The sequence below is a fragment of the Amblyomma americanum genome, chromosome 4 (assembly GCF_052857255.1).
Source record: "Amblyomma americanum isolate KBUSLIRL-KWMA chromosome 4, ASM5285725v1, whole genome shotgun sequence".
Lineage (NCBI taxonomy): Eukaryota > Metazoa > Arthropoda > Arachnida > Ixodida > Ixodidae > Amblyomma > Amblyomma americanum.
Window position 1 is genome coordinate 121,039,788 of NC_135500.1, and position 20,385 is coordinate 121,060,172.

The 20,385-nt window shown below is 46.4% G+C and overlaps 1 protein-coding gene across 2 annotated transcripts in view; it reads left to right on the forward strand.

The window, feature by feature from the left end:
* The first annotated feature begins 3,303 nt into the window (after window positions 1-3,303).
* Window positions 3,304-20,385, forward strand: part of Cyfip (Cytoplasmic FMR1-interacting protein Sra-1) — an 88,484-nt gene continuing 71,402 nt past the window's right edge. The window contains exons 1-10 of one of the 2 annotated variants that reach the window (XM_077661618.1): window positions 3,304-3,420; window positions 4,010-4,300; window positions 4,723-4,800; window positions 4,892-4,993; window positions 5,503-5,684; window positions 8,078-8,303; window positions 11,128-11,232; window positions 12,190-12,393; window positions 13,258-13,431; window positions 17,944-18,039. In XM_077661618.1, the coding sequence (XP_077517744.1) occupies window positions 4,094-4,300; window positions 4,723-4,800; window positions 4,892-4,993; window positions 5,503-5,684; window positions 8,078-8,303; window positions 11,128-11,232; window positions 12,190-12,393; window positions 13,258-13,431; window positions 17,944-18,039 (1,374 nt within the window). In that variant the 5' untranslated portion in view covers window positions 3,304-3,420; window positions 4,010-4,093. Of the gene's footprint in view, window positions 3,421-3,515; window positions 4,301-4,722; window positions 4,801-4,891; window positions 4,994-5,502; window positions 5,685-8,077; window positions 8,304-11,127; window positions 11,233-12,189; window positions 12,394-13,257; window positions 13,432-17,943; window positions 18,040-20,385 lie in introns of those variants that run through there. The other variant, XM_077661617.1, reaches the window with a different exon arrangement.

Here is a 20,385-nt window from a genome sequence, read left to right on the forward strand (position 1 = left end):
CTCTGTGAGTATGAGTTTGAGTGAGCGCGTAGGTTGACCAAACTTTTTTGAGTGAGCCTGAGTAAGCCCTCGTGATTTTGCCGAGGTATGCTCAGAACTCGATCTACACGCTCCAAGCATTCTCAGAAACTTCGAATTATTGCCCTAGCTGTGCTGCCGATTTCCCTATTAAATCGAATTAAACATCCCAGCTCGCGGGTTTTTTTTTTTTTTTGAACTCACTTCCGAAAGTAGGAGGCGTCAACCAACGCCTTTCAGCCAGTCGCGTGGCTTCTTCGCTTTCGCTTTTATTTAGTTTTTTTTTTTTGGTTCCCGTGAATGAATAGTTTCAGTCGCAGACAACGCAACCGCAAGTTAGGCCCACAAAAATAATAATACGTGTGGACTCTTTGCTTTAAGTATCACTCCGCCGATGGCAGAACGGCAAGCCACCACGCGAATGGCTTAAAGGCACAACACGCGTTGGTTGACTCCTCCTAACTTAGGAGGTCAGTTAAAAAAAGAAAAGGCGGGAGCCGGAACGTTTAATTCGATTTGATAAAGAAATCGGCCGCACAGGACAATAATTCGACGATTCTAAGAATTCTTGGAGCGTGTAGATCGAGTTCCCGTGATAGAAAGACAAGCTCAGAATCCTCTCTAGTGCGCAGATGCCGGGGCTAGCAAAAATCTTTTCCTTCCTTTTTACTATTATTTTTAATAAAACCACTACCACCACCACCGCCTTTAAATGAACTTCTCGGTTATTTTTGTCAACCCGAATGTTACATCTTGACTCTGGTGGCCTCCGCTTATTACCTGTTACTTCTGGTGGCTGCACAGCATCAATCGAAAATCAGCCGCCGCGGTGGCTGAGTGGTGAGAGCGTTCGGCTACTGATCCAGAGTACCCGGGTTCGAAGATGCCAGTGCACACTGAAGATCCCTGAGTGGTCTAAATTATTCCGGAGCCCTCCACTACGGCGCACCTCTTTCACTCCCTCCTTTATCCCTTCCCTTACGGTGCGGTTCAGGTGTCAGCCGATATGTGAGACATATGCTGCGCATTTTCCTTTCCCCCAAAATCAATTTTCATTTTCTTTTCGTGCCGGCTGACGAGAGCGCATAATTATTTTTTTTTTCGGCTAGGGCACTCGCTCCGAAAATTGGAGGTGAAAGACATAGGGAGAAAGCAGGCAACCTGCCACGGTGGCTCAGTGTAACGTTAGGGCGCTCGGCTACTGATCCGCAGTTCCGGGGTTCGAACCCGACCGCGGCGGCTGCGTTTCGATGGAGGCGAAACGCAAAGCCGCCCGTGTGCTGTGCGATGTCAGTGCACGTTAATGATCCCCACGTGGTCGAAATTATTCCGGAGACCTACACTACGACATCTCTTTCTTTCTTTCTTCTTTCACTCCCTCCTTTATCCCATCCCTTGCGGCGCGGTTCAGGTGTCCGCCGAGATGAGACATATACTGCGCAATTTCCTTCTCCCCCCCCCCCCGAAAAAAAAAAATTTTCAAGCAGGCAACTGCGACGGCTGCGTTTTTATGGGGGAAAAACGCTAAGGCGCCCGTGTGCTGTGCGATGTCAGTGCACGTTAAAGATCCCCAGGTGGTCGAAATTATTCCGGAGCCCTCCACTACGGCACCTCTCTCTTCCTTTCTTCTTTCACTCCCTCATTTATCCCTTCCCTTACGGCGCGGTTCAGGTGTCCAACGATATATGGGACAGATACTGCGCCATTTCCTTTCCCCCAAAACCAATTATCATTATTATTATTATTATTATTATTATTATTATTATTATTATTATTATTATTATTAAATTTCATCTATTTGTTCTGTCTTCTTGCAAATATAAACTGCGGTAGAGCACTTTATCCGAATATTGGTCCAATGTTTAGGAGCATTCCCCAAGGTGGAGTTATATCACTGTGCTGATCGAGTACATAATCATTGCGTTCACACCCTCGGATGGCAAAGCCCTACTCCAAGTATTGCTAACTTTCAATTTCAGGCAAAAAGCTATTTATCTTCAGAGAACTGCTCCGTTCCGCTCCGCAAAGAGACCCTACTGTAACGCGAGCTGGTCAACTAATCCAGAATTTCGGCCCACCCATTACGCCGCCTGAGGTCCCACTGTTCGTAACAAGCGCGAGATCGCCAGAGTACGCAGGAAATACGCGGGGAGCGGTGTGGGTACCGGCAATCGGAGACCTTCTTTACTACTTTCTTTCTTCTCAATTTTGATTTCTAATTTTTGCGATAATCGCCCCCTTTCCTTGTATCTAGCCCCACCCGAAAAAAATTTCTGGCTACACCATTGATCTACCCCTTTTACCTCGATATGGGAAGTGGGTGCGCCTAGCAAAGCGAAATATTCCGGAGCGAACAGTGTAGCCCGCATAACGGAGAGAATTTGGCGAGAACTGAGATATGCGCCAGCTGATAGCACATAATGGGGCGAAAAAAAAAGAAAAAATCTCATACGCCTCTCGACGGTTGACTCTACTGCAGAATGTTTTCAGGTAAGGCGCGCGACAATCACAAGTAGTTTATTCATAGAACAAAAGTAAAAAATAATAATAATAATACATTGAAGCACTATGATAATGCGGGTCGACCCTAGAAAGATGAGGCGAACTACAGAAGCCGGTGGCTCGTATGCATGGAGGCTTAGAACACGTAATGAAAAAAATCAATAATGAAATACAAAAGAAAAATAAATAAATAATAAAAACAAAAGAACATAGGTTCGGAATAGTCGAGGAATCAGTTATCTGGGCTTAGTATTGGGCTTTGTTGAGCAAGGTCACCGTAATCTGCATACACAGAGAGAGGACGTAGCATTCGGACAAACGCATATAATTAAGTGCAAATTCGCGACACTTTCTTCCGAGGAAGTTTTTTTTTTCTGCATACTTAGAAATAGAGTCCTTGTGCACAAAATGCCACGTTACCAGTTACGCCTTCCCGCGCACCGGCCTTTTCATCTCAGTGCACGCAAGGAATTTAGGGCTGTAATCACGGTGGATAGTGGCTGTAATTGTAGAGCTCATTGTCCTACCATTTACTTGTTTATCTGTGTATAGACTAACAAGCATACAAGTACAGTCATCTAGGCACCGTACTACAAGTATACAGGCTTAAGCATACAGACGTGCATGCTTAAGCAGACAGGTATAGACTTTGATGTGCTCTTCGGTGTACATTTACTACCATATTGAACAGACAACCGCAAAAGCAGCGCAGCTGCTTGTTTCGGTTTCACTTTTACATTGTTGCTTGACTTGAGAAATTACAGGAATGTTCCTGGCGTTAGACGGCGCTGCTGTAAAAAGCTCCATGGCAAAAGTTTCAAAATGGCTGACATCGCGGCTGGCAGGGAGTGCCGAAAGTTATTGAAACAACAGTAAAAGACTGAAGTTTACCCCGCTGAGGTGTGTAACTGTTTCTGAGCCATACCAAGAAAGCCATAGCTTTACATGAGTATCTTGTTTCCGGTGAGCTTTTACCCAAAAGCTTTTTTCTTTAGTTGGAGATGACATCACAGCCGCAACAAATCCCCGGATAACACATGCAACTGTATTTCCTTCGATGTGTTTTGATTTTAAAGTGGTGCACCTACAAATGCAAAGATAAGCGAAGTGTTCCTCTGTCTAAAAAAAAAATCCACAATTGCAGTCATCATTAAAGAAAAAGCGCAATAGCAAGTTTCGCGTCATGCCAATGCTTAGCGGGTCGGGCCGCCTCTCCGCGAGCGTAGCTACCCAACAAGTGCCCATCACTACGTGACTAATGCATCTTATGACAACTTCCGGTACGTCGGGAAGATGCGTACGTCAAAATGATAACACCAGCCCCACCCTTCTTGATCTCGTTAACGGCAGTATGTACTGTGAGTGGTGTTGATGTGAGCGGTGTGTGCGTTGGTGCGCTCATGTGTGGTGACAGCTCGGAATGTTTTGGAAATTTAGGAGTGTGCGATGATTGCTAACTGTTAGCTTGCGCACTAAAACCATGTCGCAGGACGCGGAGCAAACAGAAGTCGGCTGCGGCGAAGAGCCGGCCGACCGCAACACCAACGTCGTCGCGGCTCCAAAGGACGAAATCATGGCAGCGGAGGTGACGCTTGCGGACGCTCTGTCCAACGTGGATGTGTTGGACGAGCTGCCACTGCCGGATCAGCAGCCCTGCATCGAAGCCCTGCCCTGTAGTATAGTGTATCACGCCAACTTCGACACGAACTTCGAGGACCGCAATGCTTTCGTTACGGGGGTCGCCAAGTACATTGAAGAAGCCACCGTCCATGCTGAGCTTGTAAGCTTCTTCGTTTTGTTTTCATACTCCCTTGCTCCGTGAGTCAGTCTTGGAGCACAGACTCGTTAGCTAGCTTGTCGAATAATAGGCTTCTGATCGCGTGCATTGTGTAGTAACATGATTGTTTGATGCTTGCGTTGATGAAGGATGGTGCAGTGCCAAAACATCGTGCATCATGCCCCAAACGATGCTGAAACGTTGTGAATGCAGCTGAACAATGTAGAGAAATTTTTTGCATTGCATTTACAAAGTGTGACATTTAGGACGTGTAGTGGGGCACAACTTTTTGCGCTGTGCATTAGGCTGTTCTCTTAAATGTGTGCTGCTATGAGCGTTGAATTGCATTGAGCATTTTTACACTGTAATCTCCTGCTTGCAGATACTTGTAAAGCACATGGCGTTCTTACTCTAACTTTTTGCAGAATGAAATGCTTGAGCAAGGACAGGAGCATGCAGTCATGCTTTATACGTGGAGGTGTTGCTCACGTGCCATTCCTCAGGTACTTCCTTTTCATTTATCGTTTTATTTTTATTTCAGCATGTGAAAGTTTACTTTACGTTTTCTTTGGGGGGGGCCTTTCTCACTTGCAGCCCAAATCAAATGAGCAACCAAACCGTGTAGAGATTTACGAAAAGACAGTGGAAGTACTCGCACCTGAGGTCAACAAGCTGCTCAACTTTATGTACTTTCAGGTGAGAGGCTTCACGTTTTTTTGTTTTTTTTTTTACATATGACTGTCTGCTTGTGCATAGAAGAGAAAAAGAAACTAAAAAATTAGCTTGACAGTTGGTCAAAAAGTGCGTATTACCGAAGCACTGCTGAAATTGAGGGCCACACACAATTCTTTTTTGTCTTTTTGGGAGTCAGTTTTGATCGCCTTTCCGTGAAGCTTTCATGTGCTCCAAAACTGCCTTTGACTTTGCTGTCTTTCTTCCTGAAGTCTTAACTTAGCCATTGCTTGCTGTGGGAAGTGAATGCTTACATACTTTTATGCGAAGCTCTGACTAAAAACCTAGCATCAAGGAGTTCTTTCTGCTAAGCACTTTTGCTTATTGGTCATATTCGTATAAAGGCATATATTATTATCATTATTTTTTACGGATTATAAGTTGAACGCTAAACTTTATTTCACCAACTTCAGGCAACTTGTCCATGTTGAATGCTACAAAAAGAGTAACTAGTGTTCTCACTGCTTTTCCAGAGGAGGGCCATTGACCGATTCACAGCTGAGGTTAGGAGGTTGTGCCATGCTGAGAAACGGAAAGACTTCGTATCAGAAGCCTACCTCTTAACCCTTGGCAAGTTCATCAACATGTTCGCTGTCCTGGACGAACTGAAGAACATGAAGTCCAGTGTGAAAAATGATTACGCTACTTACCGGAGGTACGCATGTTATTTGGGGGTGTGCAGATGTTCAAGCCCTGCAGATACCTAATTAAGACTGCTCTCTTTTGTTCGTGTTTTGAACTGGGTATTGGTTTTTTAAGGAATGGAAATGGCACAGTATCTGTCTCACATCTCCGTGAACACCTGAACCACACCGTGAGGGAAGGGATGGAGGAGGGAGTGAAAGAAGAAAGGAAGGTAGAGGCTCCGTGATAGGGCTCCGGAATAATTTCGACCACCTAGGGATTTTTAATGTGCACTGACATCAGACAGCACACCAGCGCCTTTCGTGTTTCGCTGTCATTGAAACGCGGCTGCCACGGTCGGGTTCGAACCCGGGTACTCCGAATCAGAAGACGAGAGCCTTAACCACTGAGCCACTGCAGCGGGTGAGCCAGGTACACCTGTTTGGCAAATGAATACATATACAAGGTCCCTTGAAGTTTGGGAAAGCTTGAGAGAACACCTCCATTCATTAGAGATTGATTAAAAAGCCCAAGCTCAGTTGGTATTATGTATGTATAAAATTGCGATTTATCCTTGATAGTATACTTATTGGCTTATTTTTTGAGTGCAGCTCAGTAGCATTGTTTGCCTTTCTTGGCTGTCGGCGTATTAAGAAGTAAACGGTAATGGTGTTATAGTATCATGGAATCGCAGCGCTGGCAGACAAGGACACAGAGAGAACACACACATACAATTGCGCTGAACTGTCAATTTTATTTTGAACATGTCAGAACATGTCTTTCCTCACCCATCTCAGCTCTCATCATCTCTTTTTTTGGCCTGTTAATTGTTGCCTCACTTACGTCATTTTTTTACCTGCTTTTAGCACCTCATTGAATTTCTTGGCTGTTATCATTGCCTCATTCAAGCCTTTCTTTACCTGTTTTTTTAGCCTCATTTAATTTTTTGCTGTGTTCATTTTTTGGCCTGCATTCTTTTTATACGTTTTTACCTTTTCATGAATTTTTGCCGTGTTAATTGTTGCCCCATCTATGCCATTTTTTCACTTGTTTTTATACCAATTTTTTTGCTTGTTTTTATGCCTCGTTTTGTTCTCACTTATGTGTATGCCTCCCTTCTTGTTACCGTGTTTGCTGCGTTGCCGTTTGGCATTTCTTGACCCAGCCTTGAGCAATTTGCAATTTTCGTTCATGTTTTTATTCTTGTCAGGATCGAGCACTTCATAAATGCATTATCAAAAATGTGCCTGCTAGAGATTGCCCTCTTCATATCTGTATAGTAGATGTGCTTGCATGTTAATGCCCTTCTGTTAAATATAAGGCACGGATCAGACATGTTCAAAATAAAAAAAATAAAGTTGACAGTTCAGCGCAATTGTATGTGTGTGTTCTCGCTGTGACCTTGTCTGCCAGCACTGCGATTCCATGATGTTCAACAACTAGCCCAGCAGTATACCCTGCATGTGTTATAGTAGCGGTTGCTTTAGCAGCTTTCAACAAAAAGCACAATGCTGTGCATGCCTTATCATGAGTGCTCAGTATTGTGGCCAACCAGAGCGGGGATGAATATATGCATTCATATACCATATAATCTCCTGTAAGGGCCACACCCATGTATAGGCCGTGCCCCACCTGTTTTAGTCTAGATAATTGAGAAAAAAAAATATGGTCACTTTTTCTTTAGTTCCTGTACGGGCTGCACCTTCAAAGTTCACATCTGAATTCAAAAAAAAAAAAAAATGTGTGGCTCTTACATGAGTTTATACTGTATTCAGTTCAAACATGCATGCTAATTTGCACATTTCTGGAAGAAAGTCTTTAGTCGAGCTTGTTAGTGTAACTTATTGAATTCCTGTTTGCAGAATTCTCTGTCTCGTGTTTTTGATCATAAAATGCAGCCTTGCTAGACATCTGTAGAAAATGATTGCTCTCTTTTGGTGGTCACCTGAGGGTCAATAACCGCTATTTACTCACTTGTTATTTGTTGCGTTGATAAAGCCTGCTAGAGGCCTGTTAACATCATTTATCTGCTTCCTTATCAGCATGCCTGTGCATGCTGTTAATGATTGTGGGGGATAACTCTTATCCTGTAATGGCATTTTGTTCTGCATGCCTCATTGTGATTTTATGTGCAAAGGTGTCACTAAATACGTTTTTGGTTTCTGTTGTATTTGTTATTTTACCACTTTTGCATATGATTATATCTACAAATTATGTTGTCTTTTAAGATACTTGTTTTGTAATTAACAAGTAATTTTGTTTAATTGCCTTGATTTGCCCATAAGCTACATTCTCGGAGCTTAAGTGATTCGGATTATGGTGGAGTTCGGTATAATGATGCGGATTAAAATATTTGTAGTGATTAATATTATTACTGTTATTCTCTGTCTTTTCATATGCCGATGAATGATGTATGGCATGCAGGGCGGCCCAGTTTCTGAAAGTGATGGCAGACTCCCAAGCATTGCAGGAGTCGCAGAACCTGTCCATGTTCTTGGCGACTCAGAACAAGATACGGGACACGCTCAAGGAGACACTGGAGAAGATTGCTGGCTACGATGACCTCTTGGCGGACATTGTCAACATATGTGTCCAGATGTACGAGACGAAGATGTACATGCTACCTGCCGAAAAGCACATGCTGGTTAAGGTGAGCTCATTACAGTTGCTGGTGCTCTTCTCCAGAGCAGAGGGTATGAGGCGGCTGGCTTCAAAGGCTTCAGATTAGAAGGGCTGAACAAGGGGCTGTTGTAGGCTTTTAGTGCATGCAAGCATGATTAGCATTGCAATGTAAGGGATTAACTTCTAACCACGAAAGACCTGCACACTCCATCACTTCTGTGTACAAAATATCTGTGTATGCATTGTACAGGTTACTGATATTGTGCGTGTATCATTTTTGTGCTTTTCTGTCTTCTTTTCCAACTCTTGTTGACTTAACCTTTGCAGACAGTACCAACATGCATATGTACTCATGTAAGGGCCGCTCTCGTGTAAGGGCAGCACCCCCAACTTGGCAACCGGTAATTCGGGAAAAAAAAAGTCGGCCAGAAGAACTTCTTCGCATATGCATAATTTTGCCCACATGGTACGTTACGCTGGGAGCTAATAGATGATAACTGCCTACGACAGTGTACAACCACGCACAAGTCGTCCCGTGCACCTGTCTCTGCCTGAACTGCGAACATGTGGTGCTGTAGTGTTGCTGACACGTCTTGTGCACTCGGCATTCACACCAGAAAGGAAAAAACATCATGCTATGCAAAAAACAAGTACCCACGCTAGTAGCGCATTTCTTTGCGGCGACGCGGTACCCGCCAGGCTTGAAAGCTGTACTCACTGTTGCGTAAATCAAAGAAAATCGAAAAAAAATTCTCTCAATTTAATTGCACATTTGTTTGGGCTCAGATTTCGCACAGAGGTTGCATTTGGCGGTAACTTTTGTTTTATACTACATTTAGGTGGGGTACATGCCCGATTCGGTCAGAATTAATTGAAACTCATCGTCTGCGGTGACGGCGGACCGAAACGGCAAGCTTTCGCAGCAGTCGTACCAGTTGCGCCATCTGTGCACGCTGAAACGAGTACTCTACCATTGATGCTATGGCAAAATGCAAGGGGGAGAAAGCAGCTGTGCGGTTGGTTTCAAAGTGCTTTCTCGGCTATTTTAACAAAATTGTGCACAGAAAACGCTGTTGCACGCAACTTCCCCTCTCCCTGCACCTTGCATATCTCCCATGAGCTTCTCCGCAGCCTCCCTGCACGGTAGAATTCTTCTGGGGGGCTCATGATGGCGCTACCAGCATCATTACTTAGCTCGCAGTTTTGTGCACTGTCGTCATTGACAAGATTTCCAATTAATTTTGACCGAATCAGGCAAGTACTCCACCCAAACGTAACATAAAACAAAACTGACCACCATATGCCACCATTGTGTGAATTTGGAGCGTTAGCGAGCGGGTGGTAAGGTTGAGGAGATTTTTTTTCTATTTTCTCTGATTTATGCAACATTCAATAGTTGCGAGCCGTTTCGCCCAGTGTAGCTAGGCCTAGCATGCTTCACATTGAAGCCACTGTGAAAGTGCTTTGAATCTAGTATCGGTTTTCTATAAGAGGCCTAATCTTGTTACCTGTTTACTATCACACAGTAATCTCGCATTAAAATGAACGTATAACTGATTTCCGCAACGCCTTCGACTATTAGGCGCACGGAAAAGCAGGTCAGGTGAACGCCATCTCACACTGATGGCCATGCGTGGCACATGTGGTGCACCACTCCAAACCATCGGTCATTGAAGTGCCGGATCTTTGGAGAACCTTGATCATAACTTATAATCGCGTGACATTTGTCAGTAAACTGATCTAGCAACCTGATTTACTTGTGGTTAATTCGGGCTGGTCCTCAGGGCTCGTCCTATCGCCCATACTTTCAATGCATCACGTATTTGAAGGATTCATCGGGACTGTGTTAATTCGTCATAAAAATGCATGCTACGGCATAAAAAAAGGGACGCGTAATCGGGGCTCCGCTGTAGTCAGAAAAATTTCATGGAAAAATTGCGGTCCCGTGTGAGGGCCGCACCCCATCAAAACCTTGGAAAAAAGTGCGACCCTTGCACGAGTATATACGGTATTCAGTAGCAGTGGTGACTTCTTCCACGCACTTTCTAGTACATTTGTGCCTTTGCACATGCTTTATCTTCTACTTTGTGCTCTGAGCTAACTTTTTTCGTCAATGTGCCAGTTAGGTAAACTTGGAAACGAGCAAGTTGTCCGGAAGCCTGAAATGACATTCCAAACCGCAGCTTGCTAATGTCACCTGCACATTGAATCAGGTGCTAGACTGTGTCGCTTTTCATCATTGCTCTATCCACCATGGAACCGTGTAAAGAAAAAAAGAAATGGATGCATCATTTATGGCTTCATTTCTGTGAACACTGAACAGGCTGAAGTCCCTTTCAAGCCACAGCTCATGCCAGTTGGGGATGCTTCCAGATATTGGAGCTGAAAAGAGAGGTTGACATCTTTTGGAAGAAATAGTTATGTTCAGTAATCATGAATAGGTCTATTTCTTGCAACATCCTATTAGAGGTTGAAAAGCATGAGCACACTGGCTGGGGAGTTAGCAATCCATCCGAACCATTAGCGCTAATTATTGTTAATTATTATGCTCCTGCCTTTGACCTTGCAGTGGTGTCTTTTCTTTGGTTTGGCCCTTTCCAAGGCAGTTGCAGTTCTCTGGGAAGTTCTTTCCCATTGCAAAAAATTATGCTGCTGCATTTTTGTGAGAATTTTATCACAGAATGAGACGTGTTTTTTCAGTGTAGTGTTGAGAACTTAATCCTAAAGATGAAGTTATGGCAGATGCAGCATCTTGCTTAAAATTTATCATATATCTTTTCGGTAGCTTTTGTGAATGATGCCGTTTGCGAGGGCTCAATTTACTGTTCTATTTTCTCTTGCCCTTCGTCAAGGTCATGGGATTTGGCCTTTTTCTCATGGACGGTGAAGTCTGCAACATCAATAAACAAGACCAGAAGAAGCGGCTGAACATCAGCAAGATTGACAAGATATTCAAGGTATGCAGCCTTTGTCTGCCGTCCACATTATTCGTTTCTCAGCGCACTCATCTGAGCGATACAGTAGCAAATTACTTTATACAAGTTGGTACAACTCTGCTTGCTAAAAAGGCATAGAGGAAATGTTTAAGGAAAGGCTGCACTGGCCAGATAGTGCAGGGGTGGATTTATGGGTGTCTTCTGGAGGGGGGGGGGGGGGGGGTCCTATTTTAGCCATGACAAGATATTCAAGGTATGCAGCCTTTGTCTGCCGTTCACATTATTCTTTTTTTTGTGTGTAGAAAAAATGGGGTTCAGCATAGTTTTCCTATGCAAACTTCTCTCTTGGGGGGAGTGTAAGGGATTCTGTGCACTTTTGGCATGCTGACAGCAGCAGCAATTTTTGGAGGCCTAAACCCTGTGTGTCATGGCCCACCAGTGAGCTGCCCTTGAATTTTCTTGGGTGCGGTGTGACCCACCAGTGAGCCACTACCGAAAGTGCATTCTTTGATTCACCAGCAGATGGCAGCAGTGACCTTGCATGTGTAAAGTAGCGCCATCTCCACTCTCCTCCTCCTCCTGTGCCTTCTCTCACTCTCTCCCCTTTCTACGATGTCTTGCACTATGCGGTGCTGAAATAGCAAGATGCTCTCTGGAGCAATAGCATTGCATATAGCATTGTGTCACAGTGGTGCTTGCATGCGCTCCTGTCACATTTAGTTCGTTTAGGGCTTCATTTGTGTGCGCTTTTCACGGGCTCTTTGAAACTTACTGAGTTATCCCATGGCTTCATCGCATGACTTGGTATTTGTGGCCACACAGCTTGCATACGTGGCACGACTCACCGGTGACCCACAATGCTCAGAATGTGCTAAGGACATTTGGAGGCTTACGTGTCGCATTAAATCTATTATGTAGTGTTGTCGAAATCTTGGCGTGTGTGCGACATATCACCTGTGCGTTTTGGTTGTCCCTCAGGCGCTGGAGATGGTGCCATTGTTTGGAGACATGCAAATAGCACCATTCCACTACATCAAGTGCAGCCCCCACTATGAGGCATCCCGGTGGCCTCTGGCCAGTTCGAGCAGCCCAAGCCCCCAGTCAGACTTGCTGCAGCACTTGCCAGCCATCCGGGATGACTATGAGCGCTACATCAGTGAGCTGGCCCGACACAGCAATGAGGTGGGCATTCCCTCCCCCTCCTCCTTCACTCTCTCTGTAACACTGTTGCTCTGGTGGGGCATACACAACTTAAATCGCCTCTATTTCACCATTTGAAAGCAAACAAAAATTTTGCTGCTAGGTGCTATGTATTTGAAACTGCTCAGACCTGGCTGAATTGAATCTATGAAACATTGCAATGAACAGACATTTGAAGCAAAAATGTGCTTGTTGCAACTGGTATTTATAGTAAGAGTGAATGCAGAAATTTGGGCCAGGCACCTCCTGGTAGATGCCAGCCCGTTTGTTGCTCATGCCATTGTAGCCACCTTGACAGTCCTGGCATGTAAGCATACCTGGCCACTTTTTCTTCTACTGCTTTGTCAACACTGGGGCACGAAGTGGTCTTTTTGTGACCGTCGGCAGTTTATCTGTGCCCAGATGTGTTTCTTGTTGAACGCTCATGGCATCAGACCTGAGATGATGCAGTGACAAAACTGTGGCTGCAAAGCAAGCAGTAATTTTGCATAATACTGTTGACCAGTCAGCCTTTGAAAAAGAACTTTTTTGTTTTCTTCAGGTTGTGGCAGTAGTTGAAAGGCTCACAATTTTTCTCTGACAACTGAAAAGATAAGCGTGGGTAGCAAGGCTTGGCATGGTTCAGCTTACATCTCCTGCAGACATTTTTTCTGAGCCTTCTTTCGATGATGCCTGCTGAGTGTTACCCAGTTGGCCTCTGGGCAATACACCAGTCTGAACTAATGCTCACTTGAGATGCTTAATTTAAAAGAGCTGTCACTGTACATGTTCTTCATGCATCTGAGCCTAAGGATTGTATCTTGGAGGCGGTGCGCATTGCCTCAGAGCAGTCATTCCTTATTGCAGGTAACGACAACTGTGAAGGAGACGCCACGCACTGATGCCGAGAACAAGGAGCTGAACGACCTGGCTCTCCGGGGGCTGCAGCTCCTCTCCGACTGGACGACACATGTCACCGAGCTGTACTCGTGGAAACTGATGCACCCCACGGACCCGCACCAGAACAAAGACTGTCCCCAGGTGAGTGTTAGGCTTCACTTGTAAAGCAGCTAATACTGTAGTATGCTGCTGTTGCATTCTTGTTTATCTGCTGCTCTTTAGTTCAAGCACGCACAAAGAGCAGGGCTAAGAATGGATAATAAAACAAAGCTGCAACATTGTTGTAGAATGCTACATACCTATACATAGAGTGGCTAGAGTGGCACAGTGTTGTGCAAGGAAATCAAAACAAGGAAAGAAGCAGTGCATGAATTTTGGGTGGAGAAAAATATTGAGGGCTGAGTTGAGTTTCCCCTTCCGGTGGCGATGAGAGGAAACTACTTGATGATGAAATCGGGGTTTCTTGATGACCCGGTGGTTCTACTCGCAAACATTCACATTACTCAAGGAAAGGAGAAGGTTAACTATTTATTTACAACATAGGTAAAAAAACGAGAAGAAATAAAGCAAGGAGAGAACTATTTACATGACTAAATCGTGGATCAGACGAATTCAGCCCCCGCTCAACACAGAGTGCTCGGTTTTAAACCCTCTGTCTCCGCCCTTAGCGGGGACAGCAACCAATAAGATAACAAACGACCCATCTCGCCAATCAGTGGTCAGGGAAAGGAAAATAAGGATTTCCGCCAACTAATCACAGATTGGGGAAAGAGTGCTGATTAAACATTTGTGAAAGGAGAGGTTGCAATCAAATAGACAAACAGCACAAACGCGACCACCCTCTCCCACGGCACCCACGGCCCAGCCGTTACCACTTTCCTATCTCTTTCGCACACGCGACAAAACGATCCCTAAAGTGTTTACAGAATACACCGCGCGAGACGAACACAGTCGTTACGGGAATAGTGGGTTTCCGGGTCACTCGGCTAATACTCAGCCGTATCTCGTGCGCCCCCGAAACCTCTTCAACCCCTTAACAACCACATGTTGACAGCTGTACATGGTTAGTGTTTTTCCCGGCGGGTCATCCCCGTGACGGCGCGGCGTAAACGATAACGTCCGCCGCACGAAGGGGAGGCAGGGACGGGACGGGCCCCTTTGTTGTGGACTTCCGACCCCACTGGAGCGGCCTTCCCTGCGGACACAATATCAACGAGTTCGCGGAAAAGTCAGTGAACTCCACACCTCCCAACCAAGAATGTCACGCGGACACTTGCTGTCAGTGTGACATTAAAGTCCGGCCACAAGGTTCCAAGCAGGACTGCGCACACACACACACAGCCTCAATTCGTTCCGTGCACCCAAGGTTAGGACACCAATCTGCACATTCCATAATCCACCATGTCAGATCGGTGCACCAAATTGGCAGAAATTACTTCCAGCCGCCTACATCTCGAAACAGAAACTCATGTTTCTCTTTAGCTTTGTGAACCAGATTGGCTCTACATTTCAAATTATCCGGCATATCGCCGGTTGCAAAGGCTGCCGCCGCTTTCGGATCTGCATTGACAACTTTCTCGAGCATTCTTGTCCCATAATTACCTGGACCAGCTTGGTTCCGCACTTCTGGCAATGAGGTATTATGCTTCATGCTTAGACTTGCAGGTATGAATGCAGTATCCGAATCTCGGAGTTCCCTACCTGCTGTGAAACTCTCTGCAGCTGTCGCTGTTAACTCCCAATCTGCTGCATAAACAACTGCAGCTTCCGGATCAGCCTGAAGCTCTACTGAAGCCTCAGGTTTTTCGCTAACAGATTCGTGCGAAATTTTGAAATGCTCTTCGACATTAGGGCTCTGATGTTCTTCATCTGGCTGGTCCCTTTCTGGCTGCTCTAGTAGCGAGTGTGTTTCCGATGTTACTAGCTGCCCTACACCTTCAGCTAGATCTGTCAGCGCGCACAGTGTCAGCACCGGCTGGCAAAACAACTCATCTTTGGCGGCTAGATTACTATCGACTGCAAAGAGCGTTCTCACAATCAGGTCCGCCTTCTCCCCGTCCTCGACCCTTGATGCTGCGTCAGAGTTAAAGCACACTGGCTGGGGCGCGATGCTGAACTCTTGTTCGCGAGCAATACACTGAAGTGTCTCCTGGGTCTGGTCTATATTGGGTTGATCTGACAGCATGTTCGTCACAGGAGTGACTAACACTCCTATGCCTATCTCTTCTGGCACGACACACAAGGTTAGGCCCTGCTGTCTAACCGCTGCAGCTGTCAAAGCTGTAGTCATCGGCACACACGTCAGATTAGTGTCCGCTACCTGGAGAACCGCATCTTCCTGTTTCGATTCTTCAGAGCACTCACCCCTAGAACGTAACTGAATTTGGGCTCCTGTTAATTTTATTTCAGTCCCTGAATCCACACAGGTTTCAGTACTCTGACCTTCGGTATGCAAGTCTCCGCATGCCGGATCATCCATCCCATCTGGTTGACTGACCTTATTAACAGTCATCTCCGACTGGGAATGTAGCTTATCAGGTGCCAGTATCTCTACCTGAGCTACTAGTTTGCACACATCTGTCCTCACCGCGGGAACATCTTGTTTTTGCTTTGAATTCGGGCAGTCAATCATCGAGTGTCCAAATTTCATGCAGGTATAACATTGAACTGCTGCGAATAAGACCTCGCTATCGACTTTCGCCCCCTGCCTTAACTTCAATTGCATCTGTGCAAGTTTTTTCTTTTCTAGTTCAATTTGGAGTTTCAAATTTTCAATTTCACTCAGCTGTTCAGCCTCCTCCTGCTCAACACGTCGCATCCTGCCCTCCTGATCATACCGTACGGCAGCCATCTCCGTTTTCCGTGCTATCGTTTCTAGCACATAAACACTACACCGACATGGTGAATTCGGAGAAAGCAGAAAGGTCTCCTACCTTACTGTTTGCTCTCTGCCCCGGCGATCTCGTCGTCCTCCGTGATGATGACAGGCTCCTCGATGCGGACGACTTGAGCTCTGGATCTCTCAGCAGCTCGCTGACTTCTGCCTCGTTTGACTGGCTTGACTTGGTCGCCTGGTTACTTTTCAGCAGCTCGCTGACTCGAACCCATTCGATGTGGACGCCTGGTTCTTTTCAGCAGCTCGCTGACTCGAACCCTCGATGGCTTGTTGTTGCCCGGCTCCTTCAGCTCCTAGCTGACTTGAGCCTCCGACGTCCTCTCGAACTCGACCCGTGATCCTGAAGCTCTCGACGTCATCTTTCGACGCAGCTTCACGTTTTCTCCTTTAGGACAAACAGCTTGTCCACCGACTTGTTCTTCTCACCTTCCGTCCAGTGCCTTGAGTAGAAAGAAGTTGCGATCCTGTGTCGACTGCGCCAGTTGCGATCCCGTGTCGACTGCGCCAGTTGAGTTTCCCCTTCCGGTGGCGATGAGAGGAAACTACTTGATGATGAAATCGGGGTTTCTTGATGACCCGGTGGTTCTACTCGCAAACATTCACATTACTCAAGGAAAGGAGAAGGTTAACTATTTATTTACAACATAGGTAAAAAAACGAGAAGAAACAAAGCAAGGAGAAAACTATTTACATGACTAAATCGTGGATCAGACGAATTCAGCCCCCGCTCAACCCAGAGCACTTGGTTTTAAACCCTCTGTCTGCGCCCTTAGCGGGGACAGCAACCAATAAGATAACCAACGACCCATCTCGCCAATCAGTGGTCAGGGAAAGGAAAATAAGGATTTCCGCCAACTAATCACAGATTGGGGAAAGAGTGCTGATTAAACATTTGGGAAAGGAGAGGTTGCAATCAAATAGACAAACAGCACAAACGCGACCACCCTCTCCCACGGCACCCACGGCCCAGCCGTTACCACTTTCCTATCTCTTTCGCACACGCGACAAAAGGATCCCTAAAGTGTTTACAGAATACATCGCGCGAGACAAACACAGTCGTTACGGGAATAGTGGGTTTCCGGTCACTTGGCTAATACTCAGCCGTATCTCGTGCGCCCCCGAAACCTCGTCAACCCCTTAACAACCACATGTCGACAGCTGTACATGGTTAGCGTTTTTCCCGGCGGGTCATCCCCGTGACGGCGCGGCGTAAACGAGAACGTCTGCCGCACGAAGGGGAGGCAGGGATGGGACGGGCCCCTTTGTTGGGGACTTCCGACCCCACTGGAGCTGCCTTCCCTGCGGACACAATATCAACGAGTTCGCGGGAAAGTCAGTGAACTCCACAGGCTGTATACCGTCGCGCATAATTTGCGCACTTTTTATTCAGAAATTAGGGTTTGAAGAAGGGGGTGCGCAAATTACGTGGGGATTTCGTGAGCGCGACTTAAAAAACTCTACAAAGGTCATAATGCCCAATATAGGTATAGTGTATGTTGCTGCGTATACGTCAGCACCTGGACCCGCTCCCCACGCTAACCGTCCCCCGAAAAAAAGTTCACTCTAAATGAAAAGCCGCGCCCTAACACTGCAGAGCAAGAAGTAAAATGGGCATCTGTGGTGATAAGCAAATGAAGGCTGGTGTGAGAAATCAACACATCAAATCTCTGTAGCTGTATCTTAGTGTACTTGTTTATTGCTCTCTTGAGCAGAACAGAGTCTCATGTATCCCTTTCCTTTCCTTGTTCTTCTTGCAGGAGGCAGAGGAGTATGAGCGAGCCACAAGGTATAACTACACTGACGAAGAAAAGTTTGGCTTGATTGAAGTGATTGCCATGGTTAAAGGTCTTCAGGTTAGTTTCATTGTGTACTTTTTTTTGCCGTGGCTCCTTTCCATTGAAAATTTGGTGGACTGAAGGCTTTGTACATTTTACACTAGCATTTTCAGCAAAACATGCTAAAAATGTGCAGCTGCATGCAAGAAAGATTATGATTGAAAGCAAGCGTTAGTGCTATATGAATATAAAATTGTTCGGAGAGTTCACAGAACAATTTTCTCGTGGTTAAAATCCAGATTGTTGCAGCATTTCTCTGTATATACAGAACTCTCAGATTTGGCATTTGTATATACAGTTAAAACTCGATTTAACGAAGTTGAGGGGAGCCGTGAATTATTTCGTTAAATCGAGAACTTCGTTAAATTGAATGAGGCATTTCTTGGGCACATAATTCAGTACATTCGATTACAGTAAAACCTCGTTAAAACGTACCCGCTTAAACAGTACTTTCGTTTTAAAAGTAGTAAAGTCAAGTCCCCGACTGAGCACCCATTGAACATAATGCATTTTGCATCCGCATAAACCGTACCAGCTTATCGTGGTCGTATCGGTTAGCACGTACCATTTTCACTTTTCGTCGCACTCGCGCGTGACGAATTCACGCCGGTAGCACCGACCCAAAGGACGGTTCGGCTAGCGGCGCAACAATCTTCCCTAAATACCGCCGACGGGACGGCAAGCCACACAGCTAATGACAAATTGGCGCCAAAGTTGGTAATCATACAACTAGCGCAATCTTTGGGGGTCCGTATGGTCATCGTCATGACCCCCCGCGCTACTTTCGAGTGGGTAGCGCCAACACCACGACCGGCGCTGCTAGCGCGTATGAAAAGAAACAACAAAAATTCTTACTCGACAAGAAAGGCCCGAGGGGACTACAAATTTATTTTCCGCCAAAGAAGTCGGTGATCTTTGCCTGCGTGCGCTTTGTGAGCAACGGCCGCACCGATTTCTCGTAGGTCTGAAGTGCGTCCAGCGCGTCTTCCGTCCCCTCGTGTGCGCCGGCAAAATGTCGCAGCAGATCGAGAGCATCCATCACCTGACCTGGTGTCGGCACGGGAGCTTCGGCACCTGCAGGGTCGTCGGCAGCGTCTTCAGCCGTCACTCCCTCCACGCTTCCTACAAGCCGCAACATATCGACATCAGTCAAAACTTCCGTTGTGACTGCGTTTGCGTCGGCGTTCACGTAGTCTGAGAAACTTATGCCTGTGGGCACTTCATCCACTGAGCGAAGGTGTTCCCAGGCATCTTCATCCTCATGCACGGCGCTCGCGCAGTCTGGACCAGCTTCGGCAGTTTCAGGGCCTAGTGTACCGAAACCGGCAGTCCTGAAGCAGTTGACAATTATCGACGGCCTCAATGCTCTCCAAGCCGCCGCCACCATCTCAACCGCCATAAAAATATCTATTTTCGTCTCGCGCTTCAGCTCCAGGTTGAGGAGAACTCTGTCGACGACTCGACGCTTGTATGCGCACTTCACGCTATTAATTATCCCTTGATCCAAGGGCTGAACCACGGACGTTGCGTTTGGGGGGAAGTAGCGGAGCTCCACGCTGGTCAGCTCGACCTCTGCAACGTAGTGGGCCGTGCAGTTATCCAGCAACAGGCACACTTTCCTTTTCTGGCGACACATGTCGCTGTCAAATTCCTTCAGCCATGTAGCGAAAATGGCACGCGACATCCACGCCTTTGAATTGGCAACGTACTTCACAGGAAGCTTTTTGGCGCCTTTAAAACAGCGCGGCCTCGCACTCTTTCCGATGACAAGCGGGTCTCGTTTGTCGGTGCCGTCCATGTTGACGCACAGCAAAAGAGTCAGCCTTTGTTTGCTGTGTTTGCCGCCGTGGCACGCCTGCCCCTTCAGGGCGAGTGTTTTTTTAGGCAGCATTTGGTAGAATAGACCGCTCTCGTCGGCGTTGTAGACGTCGCTGGGGGCATATTTTCCCAGAATGTCGGGCACGTTTTCAGACTGCCAGTCGCCGACTACAGCCATGCTTATGCTGCTCGCTTCACCGCTAAGCACTTTCCCAACGATGCCGTGTCGTTCTTTGAAGCGCGACAGCCAGCCGGGACTTGCCTTGAACTCGTTGTCGCCCAGCAAGTACGCGAAAGAGCGAGCTTTTTGTTGGAGCAGGTCTCCACTCACGGGAATACTATTCTTCGCCCGCAAATCCATAAACCACGCGAAAGGGCCTCTTCCATTTTGCTTTGAGGAGTGGTCTTCAGCGTTTTTTTGCGCGAGAGATTCCCCGACGAAGTGGCGCGGAGGATGTCATCTTTCCCTTTCAATATTGTGGAGAGAGTACTCGCTGGAATGCCATGTGATGCAGCCACGTCACATTTCTTCTGTCCACTTGTCAC